At 36.3% G+C, this 13110-nt stretch overlaps 1 protein-coding gene across 1 annotated transcript in view; it reads right to left on the bottom strand.

The window, feature by feature from the left end:
• ACBD5 (acyl-CoA binding domain containing 5) overlaps window positions 1-13110 on the bottom strand; it is a 103617-nt gene that overhangs the window by 71643 nt on the left and 18864 nt on the right. Inside the window, exons 5-6 of the mRNA XM_007936420.2 lie at window positions 2167-2281; window positions 2038-2070 (exon numbers count right to left, since the gene is read on the bottom strand). Of these exons, the coding sequence (XP_007934611.2) occupies window positions 2038-2070; window positions 2167-2281 (148 nt within the window). The remainder of the gene's footprint in view (window positions 1-2037; window positions 2071-2166; window positions 2282-13110) is intronic.

Raw genomic sequence — 13110 nt, 5'->3', positions numbered from 1 at the left:
AAAAAAAAAAAAAAAAGAACACCTCTGTCAATTTCAATTCATAGTGACATTTCCTTGGGTTTCTGAGCAGGTATCTCTACGGAAGTAGATTGCCCAGTCTTCCTTCCGAGGAATGGCTGTTGGGTTTGAACTGCCAGCCTTCTGACTAGCAGTAAGGAGGTAATTTAAATATCCATTAAAATGGTCCACAATCCCTTAATTAAGTACAAACTTTCTATCCAGATATATCTTGAAATCCAGACTTTTCTAATTTTGCAAAGATCATATAGTACATAAACTATATATTACATAATACCTCCATCAAAGTCTACAGCAGCCCCCTCCTTAAAAAAAATATTAAAATTTTTGCAGCAAAATACATGAACATTCACTCAGTAGCAAAAATAAAGGCTTAGAATAGCCTTATGTCACTTCAAGTCAGGTTTTGCTCCTAAATTTATTCATGGCAGGAGAAGTTTTGCTGCAAATAACCTACAAAAACTTTTGGTTTCCAGAGCATATTAGATTTTTGATCTATAGCTGAGAGATCGTGGACCTGAGTCTTCACTACTATTATTCTTGTTTTACAGCTAGTTGTTTAAATATCTGCTTCTGGTTAGTAGGCTGTACACTACTAAAGAAAGTTGAGGGAAACATGCAATGTCTTTTCTGGATTGAATAAACATAAAATATAAGGAGGATTATTTGTTAATATTTGATTCCTGCAAGCAAGTCAGATATAGAATGATGTGTCATAGAGTTAAGTGCAGTTAGCAGGCACTGTCAGTACAAATGTTTTGTTCCCAGGGCAGACACAAACTGTGAGGTCGTATTACAGGACACAAAGATTACTGTTATGAAATGGTACAACGTCCATCTGTTATTACAAGATGCTCTGTAAAAAGGAATGGGGGTGGGGGAAAGGATTCCATGCTGTTTGTTTACTTATTCTGTTTTTTTATTTAAAGTCCATACAATTTTCATTTACATTACCTCTTGTGGGCTCATTTCACTGTGCTTTCTAAAAAGGTCTGAAGAACAAATGTCTACATTTAATACCAGCAAAGCCTGCATACTATTCAACTCCTGCTAGTATGAAAAACGTTAACTTTTCAATCCTTTATCAACAATATGAAAAGAAACCCTAAAAATAAGAAGCTAACTGAATTACTGCTTCGTTTTAGCTTGCTAGACCATAGTTAAAAGGTAGTGCAGTAGGTAAGGCATTTGGCTGCTAACCAGAAAGTCAGTGGTTGAAATCCACCAGCTGCTCTATGGGAGGAAGATGAGGCAACCTATTTCCATAAAGATTTACAGCCTTGGAAAGCCAATTAGAGTTGTTATGAGTTGGAATCAACTTGATGGCAGTGGATTTTGTTTATAGTTAAACCACACTGAAAATACATGTTTTGTAAAAGTAGCTAGAAAATCATTTCAGCTATAATATTGCTAACATAATTCCTAAAGTGAAATAAAAAACAGGGCATATCAAAATAAAACCATAAATTATGTCATAATTTTGTATTACTCAGGGATCCATCTTTCATGCTTTGATAACTTAACACATAAGGGTAAAACACTGAAGGGCTTATTGTATTTTGGAAAGGAGCCTGGTGATGCAATGGTTAAGACTTGGGAGCTAACTGAAAGGTTGGTGGTTCAAACTCACTAGCTACTCTATGAGAGAAAATACGTGATAATCTGCTCCTATAAAGATTACAGCCTAGAAAATCCTATGCGAATCAATGTCACTAAATTGTACATGTAGAAACTATTGACTGGTGTGTGTTTTGCTGTGTACATTCTCAACGACAAAATTCATAAAATTCAGGAAAAAACAAATCTATATGGCAGTTCTACTCTGTCCTATACGGTCTCTATGGGTCAGAATCTACTTAACGGTAAACAACAACAATATTTTGGAACATTATAAAACATGTTTGTTTTGAAAGAAAATTCTTGGGTGAAAAACTTATAAGTTATGTAAGTTTGTATAGAATTCTTTATGCATGCAAACTAATACTAACAAAAATTTTACACGGATTTCATTATTCATACCTTCTAAATATTTAGAGATTTTTTCCAATCGGACTGGCATGTAAAAAAAAAAAAATCACATAGATATATAAATATTAATTCAGAATATAATCAATTGCTGGTTTAAAAACATAGGTAAAACAGTCCAACCTGAAGTTAAATCAGAACTCCTGCCACTTTTTTTGTCCTCTACAATTTCATAAAATGGACCTATGACATGCAGCAATTCTTCCACTTTTTCAGTCATCGGCATAGTCTCAAGAATCTGTAATGAAAATGGAAAACTCTTGTAAAATCACAAAATATTAACCTGCTCTAAATGAGTATCAAATAATCTAGTATTTCCAATATATCAATAAATTTGACATTTGAAATACATTTACATAGTCCTTAAAAGATCTGTAATGATTACATACTTAATATGTATATTCTCCTAGAAAAGTTTCAAGTATATTAAAGGTCTAAATGTGTTCCCATTTTGAAGACCATTTTACACATATCATGTAAAATTTTACAGTCATCCATGAACTGTGCACTAAAAACTACAAGCATTAAAGTTAAATAAAATAGAACATTGTGGGGTTAGAGTCCAATTATTATGTCTCTATATAACACTAAGGTAATATTTCTAGAAGGGCACATAGGTAAAGTAGAAATTAGTAATCACTTTCAGTCACCTTCATAACTGCTGGCCGATTTAGGATCATCAAATTTAGACAGCATTCAATTATATAGCCATTGACTGGTGACCAATAAAAGGTAATTCTGAAAATGACAAACTGAGAATTCTGAGAATTAGATTCAAGCAAAAAGCTGAAGCCTTAAGGTAATGATTACTTTGACGTGACCAAAGTCATGGTTAGAAAGTGTCAGAAAGAATTCAAACACAAGGCAGAACCCTTTACACTACGCTGTTGTTGTCGTTGTTGTTATGTGCCATCGAGTCGGCCCCGACTCATAGCGACCCCTCCTTGGGTTTCCGAGGCAGTATCACTACGGAAGGAGGATTGCCCAACCTTCCTTCCGAGGAGTGGCTGGTGGGTTTGAACCGCCAGCCTTCTGGTTAGCAGTCAAGTGCTTTAGCCACTATGCTACTATGCTACTACTGTAATATAGAATTGACTTAACAGAATTTGGTAACCTCTAACACATATACCATCAGGATGCTCACTTAACATTTCCTTTGATCCTCCTGCAGATGAGTTCCCTTTTAGTTCTCTCTCCAGTACAGCTTATTAAAAAAATCTTCTCAAATTATTCCAGTGTTTGTGTTTCTCATATCCCATTGAATTACAGACTTGCCACGTCCAAACAACTAACTAAATGAAGTATGTGCTGGCGTTAAATAAATATAAACAGACTGGTACAGTTCTTTCAATAATCTAGAATTTCAGTAATGAATATAGGTAGCATACAAATTAAGAGTTTACTCTTCAAGTAAGAAACTTTCAAAATACAACAAACAAGAAGCATCTTAGCCATTTGCAAAATTATATCCCCTCTCTCCAGTACTGAAATATAAGACATAGTGCATGCACATGTTCACAGACACTCACATTGTAAATACTGACAGAGGAACACAGATAGACCAAAAACCCAAAAACCAAACTCACTGCCTTCAAGTCATTTCCAACTCACAGCAACCCCCTTGGGGTTTCCGAGGAGGTAAATCTTTATGGAAGTCGATTGCCCCATCTTCCTTCTCCAGAGCGGCTGCTGGGTTTGAACTACCAAACTGCTGGTTAGCAGTCAAACACCTTAGGCGCTGCAAAAAAAGCTGCTTCACAGACAGACAGGCACAAGCAAATCCTAGTCTGTTGTTGTTGTTGTTATGTGCCATCGAGTCGGACCTGACTCAGCGATCCCTCCTTGGGTTTCCGAGGCAGTATCACTATAGAAGTAGACTGCTCAACCTTCCTTCCAAGGAGTGGCTGGTGGCTTTGAACTGCCAGCCTTCTGGTTAGCAGTCAAATGTCTTAGGCACTACACTACAGAGCTCCTATCCTAGTCTAGGTAACTACTACTTCAGAGAAGATTTTATCTAAAGGCATAAGTTACACAAATGGTTAAGTGCTGGACTACTAATTGAAAGGCTGGTGCTTCCAACCCATCCAGAGGCATCATGCCAAACAGACCTGTCAATATGCTTCTGAAAACCCTATGGAACCGTTCTATACAGTACACATGGAGTTACCATGAGTCAGAATCGACTCAACAGCAACTAACACTAACAGTATAAGTTAATTCAATGTATTGTGAGCCTACCAAAATGGAGAATGTATTAATAGAAATATATGGTAGTCTACATGGACTCTACTCCACTGTGTCACATGGGATTGCTGTGTTAGAATCAATTTGATGGTGCCTAACCACAACAACAACAGGAGCTCTGGTGGCGTAGTGCCTAAGGCATCTGACTGCTAACCAGAAGGCTGGTGGTTCAAACCCACCAGCCACTCCTCGGAAGGAAGGTTGGGCAATCTACTTCCGCAGTGATACTGCCTTGGAAACCCAAGGAGGGGTCGCTATGAATCGGATCCGACTCGACAGCAGTGAGTTTGGTTTGGTTTTTTGGAAGAACAACATGGACTCTAGAAAAGGAGTATCTAAAGCATAATAATTTTTCTATGTTTATTCAGCACATTCCCTGGATGGAAGATAGCATCTATGAATAATAAAAATATCAAGTAATCCTAAACTCAGAAAGAAAATAATAAACCACAGGGTAACCTCAAAGAAAATTAATAAACTTCACATCAAAATTAAAAGGACAAGCACAAATATTTTCCTAATACTAAAACAACAGCAATGAAGGAAATGATAACAAAATTCACAAAGTGAGCTCGACACAGAAAATTATACAGAACAAAGAAATCAGCAACACCATAAAAAAACACATAGCAAAGTGACAGCAATAAATTCATACTTATTGATAATTACACTGAATATAAATGTCTTAAATATACTAATCAAGTGCTGGAGATTTGCACTGCATACGAAAAAATGACCCAACAATATGCTATCTACAAGAGACTCACTTTAGAAAGACTAAAACAGGCTAAAAGTCAAATGGTGGAAAAAATTATATAACCAAATGGCAATCAAAACAGAGCAGGAGTGGCAATATTAATTTCTCATAAATTTACATTAAGACAAAAACCACCATAAGAGATAAGGAAAGATATTATAATATTATAATACCACCATAATGATTAAAGGATCAATTGAACAAGAAGACACAACCATAAGAAATATCTTCACACCCAATGAAAGAGCCCCCAAATACATAAATCAGACTTCAACAGAATTGAAAAGACAAATAGATGACTTCAAAGTCATAGTAGGAATCTTTAATACACCACTTTCAATGAAAGAGAGAGCATCTAGAAAGAAACTGAAGAAACACACAGAACAACTAAGCAAAACAATCAACCAACTTGACCTTATAGACATCTAAAGAGCACTTTACCCAATAATAGCACAATATACATTCTTTTCAAGCACATGATGTATAATCTCCAGTAGAGATGTGTTAAGCACAAAGCAAGCCTCAATAAATTTAAAAACAATGAAATACTGGAAAACGTTTTCTCAGACCACAATGCTATAAAATTAGCAATCAACAACAAAAAGATCAGGGGAAAAAAGCAAACACATGGAAACTGAGTAACACCTTTCTTAAAAACTACTGGGTAATAGAAAAAATAATAATAAAAAATTCCTTGAATCCAATGAGAATGAAAACTCAACATACCAAAATGTGGGACACAGCAAAAGCAGTCATCAGAGGGCAATTTGCAACAACAAATGCATACATCAAAAAAGAAGAGCCAATGGGAGTGGTGGTTGAGGAGTGAAATCAAATGTACGTGAAATGTCGAATGTAAAACAAACTCTGCTCTGTAAATTTGCACCTAAAGCACAATAAATAATAATAATAATAATATACATATTTATAAACACCTTAACCCAACATCTCCAACAGTTAGAAAACCAGAAGAAAGGAAATAATAAAGATTCAAGCAGAAACAAATGAAACAGAAAAATAATAGAAAGAATCCACAAGACTAGAAATTGATACTTTGAAAAGATTAATAAAATCAACAAACCACTGACAAACTTAAGAAAGAAAAGGAAAGAGAAAATGGAAATAACATGAGTAAGAAATGAAATGAGCAATGTCATAGCAGAACCAACTGAAGTAGCAAAGATAGTATCAGAATACTATGAACTGTATGCCAACATATTTGAAAACTGAGAAGAAATGGACAGATTTCTGGAAACATACTACTTACCTAAGTTAACACAGACTGAAGTAGAAAATTTGCACAGAATCAAAACAAAAGAAGAAATTGAACGTTCTTTATCAACCACCACCAACAACAAAAAGCCAGGCCCAGACGGCTTCACTGGAGAATTCTATAAACATTGAGAAGAGCTGACCAATCCTGCTCCAACTATTCCAGAACACAGAAAAGCATTCATTTTATGAAGGAAGCATTAACCCTGATACCAAAACCAGGAAAAGACACTTATTAAAAAGGAAAACTGCAGACCAATATCCTTTGTGAATATAGCTGCAAAATTCTTTAACAAAATCCTAGCCAATAGACTCCAAAAACATATCAAAAATATAATACACAATGACCAAGTGAGAAACATACCAGATATCCACTAATGGTTCACCATTAGAAAAACAATCAATGTAATTCATCACATAAGTAAAATAAAGGAAAAGAACCACATGATGGTATCAATCGATGCAGAAAGGCATTTGATAAAATCCAACACCCATTTTTTATAAAAACTGTCAGAAAAATAGGAACAGAAGGGAAATTCCTCAACATAATAAAGGGTCTATATGCAAAATGAACAAACAACATTATTCTTAACGGAGAGAAACTCAAAGCACTCCCTTTGCGACTGGAACAAGACAAGTATGTCCTCTATTATCACTTCTATTCAACATTGTATTGGAAGTCTTAGCCAGGGCAATAAGGCAAGAAAGGGAAATCAAAGGCATCCAAATTGGTAAAGAAGAAGTAAAACTATCCCTATTTCCAGATGATATGATCTTATACAAGGAAAAATCCCAGAGACTAAACAAGAGAACTACTGGAACTAACTAAAAGATTCAACGAAGTGGCAGAATATGGGATCAACATAGAAAAATCAGTTGAATTTCTGTGTATCAACAAAGAGACCTCTGAAAAGGAAATAAGGAAAACATTTGGTAGCCATTTACAATTTACAATAGCTTCCAAAAAGATAAAATACTTGGGAATGAATCTTACCACGAACTCAAAAGACCTATCAAAAAAAAAAAAAAAAAAAACACCCAAACTAAAAAACCCTACTTCAAGAAACTGTAAGAACTTTACATAAATGGAAAAAAAATACCATGCTCATGGAGTGGAACACTGAACACTGTGAAAATGTCAATACTACCCAAAGCAACATATATATTCAGCATATGATCAGCATTCTTTAAGGACATGGAAAAACCAATCACTAATTTTCGATGGAAAGAAAAGAGACCTTGGATAAGCAAGGAAGAACAAATAAGGAGATCTCACACTTCCCCCTCTCTAAGCCTACTATACAGCCACAGCAGTTAAAATAGCTTGATATTAGTACAACAATAGACACACAGATCACTAAAACAGAATTGAGACCAAGAAATAGATCCATCCACCTACTGTCAGCTGATCTTTGAAAAAGGGCTGAAACCTATTAAACAGGAAAGAGACAGTCTCTTTAACAAATGGTGCTGGCAAGACTGGATATCCACGTGCAGAAAAATGAAACAAGATCCATACCTCACACCGGACACAAAAACTAACTCCAGATGACTCAACGATTTAAATGTAAAACCTATAAGTATAAAGTTCATCAAAAAAAAAATAGGCACAAACTTAGGGGCTCTAATATATAGCATTAATAAGAGTATCAAACATAAGTGAAAATGCACAAAAGCAAAGATCAACTAGATGACTGGGACCTTCTAAAAATTAAATTCTTATGCACATCAAAAGACTTCTCCAAAAGAGGAAAAAGAGAACCTACAGATTGAGAAATAATATTTGGCAATGACATATCCGACAAGGGACTTACCTCAAAAATTTACAGAAAACTCTTAACACCTCAACATCAAAAAGACAAAAAACCCAATTGAAAAATGGATAGAGGAGATGAAAAGACACTTCACCAAAGAAGATATTGAGGTGGCCAACAAACACATAAAGAAACGCACAAGAACATTAGCCATAAAAGAGATGCAAACCAAAATGAGATATCATCTGACCCAGTAGTAACAGCAAAGTTCAACAAGACAGAAAATAACAAATGATGGCAAGTATATGGAAAGATTGGGACTCTTGTATGCTGTTGGTGGGACTGTAAAATGATAAAACTACTGTGGAAAATGGAAATACCGTGGAAATAGAAATACCATTTGATCCAGTAATACCATTACTAGGTTTATATCCAAAAGAAGTAACAGTAAGAACACAACTAGATATATGCACATCCATGTTCATCACAGTACTACTTACAATAGCAAAGATAAGGAAACAACCTATGTGTCCATCGATGGATGAATGGATAACCAAACTATGGTACATATACACAATAGAGTACTACACAACACTAAAGAATAATGTAGAATCCCTGAAACACTTCATAATGTGGATAAACTTGGAGGACATTATGCTGAGTGAAATAAGTCAATCACATAAGGGCAAATATTGTTAGTTCACTGCTGTAAAAAGTCAAGCTAAGTTTTACATATGGAAAGAAACTTTCCTTGTCAATTCCCAGCGATGGAAGAAAGGAGAGGGGAAACTGTCAGATAGGTAAGAGACAAATACTGATTCGATGAAGGGAAAGGCAACATACACACAAGCAAGTGATTAGCACAATAACACTAAGAAAAAGGAAGACAGAAGGGTGCACAAGAGGTACAGACAACAAAGGCAGGCACTTCTACATATACCTTATCAGTAATAACAAACATTAATCTGTGGACAGATACCCAGTAGACAGGCTAACTGATCAAGTCTGTCTAGGCAAAAGGGAATATACCCATGACTCCTTGGAAGGCTGGGCAATCTACTTCCATAGTGATACTGCCTTGGAAACCCAAGGAGGGGTCGCTATGAGTCAGATCCAACTCGATGGCAGTGTGTTTGTTTTTATACATAAGTTTGGCAGACAATGTTTCTATACAAGTATTTGCATGTGCAATAACAATGTCCACATACATAACAGCATGGATAGGGAGCAAAGTTATAATAACTTCTTTGCCCCTGCCAAGCACCTTAATGGAGTGAGTTGCTGGGCCTGTGGGCTCGGGACCATGGTCACAGGAGACATGAAGTCCAACTGGCATAACATACAAAACATAAACATTTTTCTCCATGCTACTTTGGTGAGTAGCAATTGGGGTCTTAAAAGTTTGTGAGCAGCCATCTAAGATGAAATAATTATCTCTCCTCATCCACAGCAAAGAAAACCAAAGACACATGGAAACAATTAGTCCAAGAGACTAGTGGACTATGCAAGCCTCAGCCTACATGACCCTAAGACCAGAAGAACTAGATGGTGCCTAGCTATCACTGTCAATCACTCAGAAAGATAACAGAATAAGAGATCCTGGACAGAGTGGGAGATAAATATGGAACAAAACTCAGAATCATAAAAAAGATTAGGCTTCCTGGTCTGATAGAGACTGGTGAACCCCCTGAGACTATAGCCTATAGCCACCTTTCAGGCCTAGAATTGAACTCACTCCTGTGGCTTTCAGCCAAACAACAGGCAGACCTACTAGGTAAGTATACTCCTTAGAACAATCAACCATGGGACACCAAAAGGGCAGCATTTGGTCAGGGAGATAGCTTAGAGAGCAGAATTGCATAGGAAAGGACACAGGGAAAAGGTAACCACATGCAGTAAGTGGGAAGAGAGCTGTTGCATTAGGGGGATTGCAACCAGTATCATGAAACAAAATGTGTATGAACTGTTGAATGGAAAATGAATTTGCTCTGTAAACTTTTACCCAAATTACAACTGAAAAAGAAAAGAGAGAAAAAAGTCAAAGATAAATAAATGTCACATAATCCTAAAGAACAATAATACAGTGACATGTTGTTGTTGTTGTTATTTGCCGTCGAGTCGGCCCCGACTCATAGCGACCCCTCCTTGGGTTTCCAAGGCAGTTATCACTACGGAAGTAGGACTGCCCAACCTTCCTTCCGGGGAGTGGCTGGTGGGTATGACTATTTAAGAACATAATTTAACAAGTATTTCAGTTAGTAAAGTATTTTGGCAATTAGAAAAAGTCCCAAAATCAGCAATCAAATCTTTGGTGTAAATTATTATATCAAATGATTATTTGTTGTTGTTCTTGTTATGTGCCATCGAATCATCTCCGACTCACAGCGACCCCTCCCTTGGGTTTCTGAGGCAGTATCACTACGGAAGTAGATTGGCCAACTTCCTTCCGCGGAATGGCTGGTGGGTTTGAACCCCCAGCCTCCTGGTTAGTGGTCAAATGCCTTAGGCACTATGCCACCAGAGCTCCCTTTAGCAACATAAAATTTTAAGGACTGATATCCATAAAGCTAAACTCTGAAAATAACTCAAGAGAATAATCAAAGTCTGAATCTATGCATATCATAAAACTTTTAGATTTACCTCTAAAAATTTTCTGTAAACTTTGTTATATTCACAGATGAAATGAAATTTTAAAAGTCTGAATGAAGCAGTGGGAATATTTAAAGACAGCTAAAAACCACAGTCATTTTAATCCCTCTTGGGGAAAAAAAGTAGAATACACATTATGTCATCACTCTTTCACTTCAAACTGGCTACACCATTAATAACATGGATAGTAAAAATGTGTAAATTTTACTTAATGTGTCAATTCAACTTTACGTTATAAAAGTGAGTCCTAAAAATGATAATGATACTAAAGTAAAGAAATAGTTATCAAACCAAAAAGGCTTTAGATTATCTTTGTCTGTGCTTTTGAAAGCCTCTTCGTTGTTTTGTTATTGATATAGTTAAGAGCCAAAAGAACTAAACTCTGCCCTCTGTTACAAATAAAGAGTTTACTTAGAAAAAAAAAATTGTGAAAATGTAACAAAGGGCATAACTTTAAAGCAGTGTAGAAGAGATTTAAAAACACAGAAATAAAACGAAATAAAAAAAGTGAATCTACCAAATTGAAATTATTACAGAGATTACAACATGTCACACCATCTGGCAAAAAACTATATTCTTTTTTACAGACTTTTATGTTCAGAGACGATACATCTAAGATCGTCAAACAGACCTAAATTTTATAACTTCTGATCCATTCTCAACATGAAAATGGTCCTTTATAAAAAGTCCCTAAAATAATCTCAGCACAGACTTACAGGGTACAAGGTCAATACACAAAAATCAGTTGGATTTCTATACTAGCAATGAGAAATCTGAAAAGTAAATTGAAAAAGCAATTCTATTTACAACACCACTTAAAAGAATAAAATACCTAGGAATTAACTCAACCAGGGATATGAAAGACTTAATATAATGAAAATTTTAAGACACTGCAGAAAGAGATTAAAGAAGATTTAAATAAATGGAAAAACATTTATAAATAGCATCCTACACTCATGTTCAGGGAGCTCTGGTAGCACATAGTGCCTAAGGCACTTGACTGCTAACCAGAAGATTGGCGGTTCAAATCCACCAGCCACTCCTCGGAAGGAAGGTTGAGCAATCTACTTCTGTAGTGATACTGCCTCAGAAACCCAAGGAGGGGTCGCTATGAGTTGGGTCCAACTCGATGGCACACAACAACACCACCACTCATGTTCATGTACTGGGAAACTCAATATAATTAAGATGCCAATACTGGTGTCATGGATTGATCCTGAGTTACATGTAGCCTGTCAATCCTGATCCCAAGTTGTACTGTAACCTCTTTAATAAACCACTTATTTGTAAATTTAGTCTGTGAGTTCTGTGTGGCCATTACAACAGATTATGGAACCCAGAAAAGTAGAGTACTGTGGGATGGGCGGCTGATTTCAGAATTGGTGAAAAAGTTGGCAAGTGGAGGTATTATGACCTTCACATCAAAGGACTCAGCCTTGGGCCAATGGTAATTTGTATTATCCCCACTGAAGTTATACAGGTTCTGCTGCTACTACTACTTCCATTTTACAGGAAGCAAGACTCAAAACCAAACTTACTGCCATCAAGTCGATTCTGGCTCATAGCGACCCATGCTGGGTTTCAAAAGCTGTAAATCTTTTAGCAGCCAAGTGCCTTAACCACTACACCACCAAACGCAAGAGTCTCTTTAATAAATGGTGCTGGGAAAATTGGATTTCCACTTGCAGAAGAATGTTTCAGGATACATAACTCATACCATATACAAAAGTCAACTGAAGATGGATCCAAAAATCAGACCAAACTCACTACCATCAAGTTGATTCTGACTCATAGTGACTCCCATTGGGTTTCCAAGGCTATAAATCTTTATGAAAGCAGACTGCCTATCCTTCTTCCATGGAACAGATGGTGGGTTTGAGCCACTAATCTTTTGGTTACCAGCCAAATGCCTTACCCACCATACAACCAGAGCTTCTTTTAAAATGGATCAAGGACCTAAAACCATAAAATTCTTAGAAGAAAACAAAGGGACCTGTCAGTGGGACGGACCTAGCTTTTAATGACAGATTATCAGATATTATAACAAAAACTGAGCAACAAAAGACCAAACAGATAAATAGGACCTCATAAAAACTATTTTATTCATCAAAGTACTTCATCAAAAAAGTGAAGAGACTACTTAAGAGATTGGGAAAATATTGTGAGAAACCATGTATCTGACAAGGGTTTAACATGCAAGATATACATGAAGCATTTACAACAAGACAAACCACCCAATCAAAAACCAGCAAAAACTTGAACAGACTGTAAAAACTGCGAGGAGGCCACATGTTCTGACCTCCTCTAATCTCACAAGAGGAAGACAGCAGTAACCCAAGGCCTATTACTGCAAGGCCAAACATGCTGCCTCCCTCCAGCCCTTTCACCAAC

This window comes from Orycteropus afer, unplaced genomic scaffold (assembly GCF_000298275.1).
Source record: "Orycteropus afer afer isolate SDZICR_OR568_19922 unplaced genomic scaffold, OryAfe1.0 scaffold00035, whole genome shotgun sequence".
Classification (NCBI taxonomy): domain Eukaryota; kingdom Metazoa; phylum Chordata; class Mammalia; order Tubulidentata; family Orycteropodidae; genus Orycteropus; species Orycteropus afer.
Note: the sequence above shows the minus strand (reverse complement) of the source record. Positions and strands in the feature narration are given on the sequence as shown.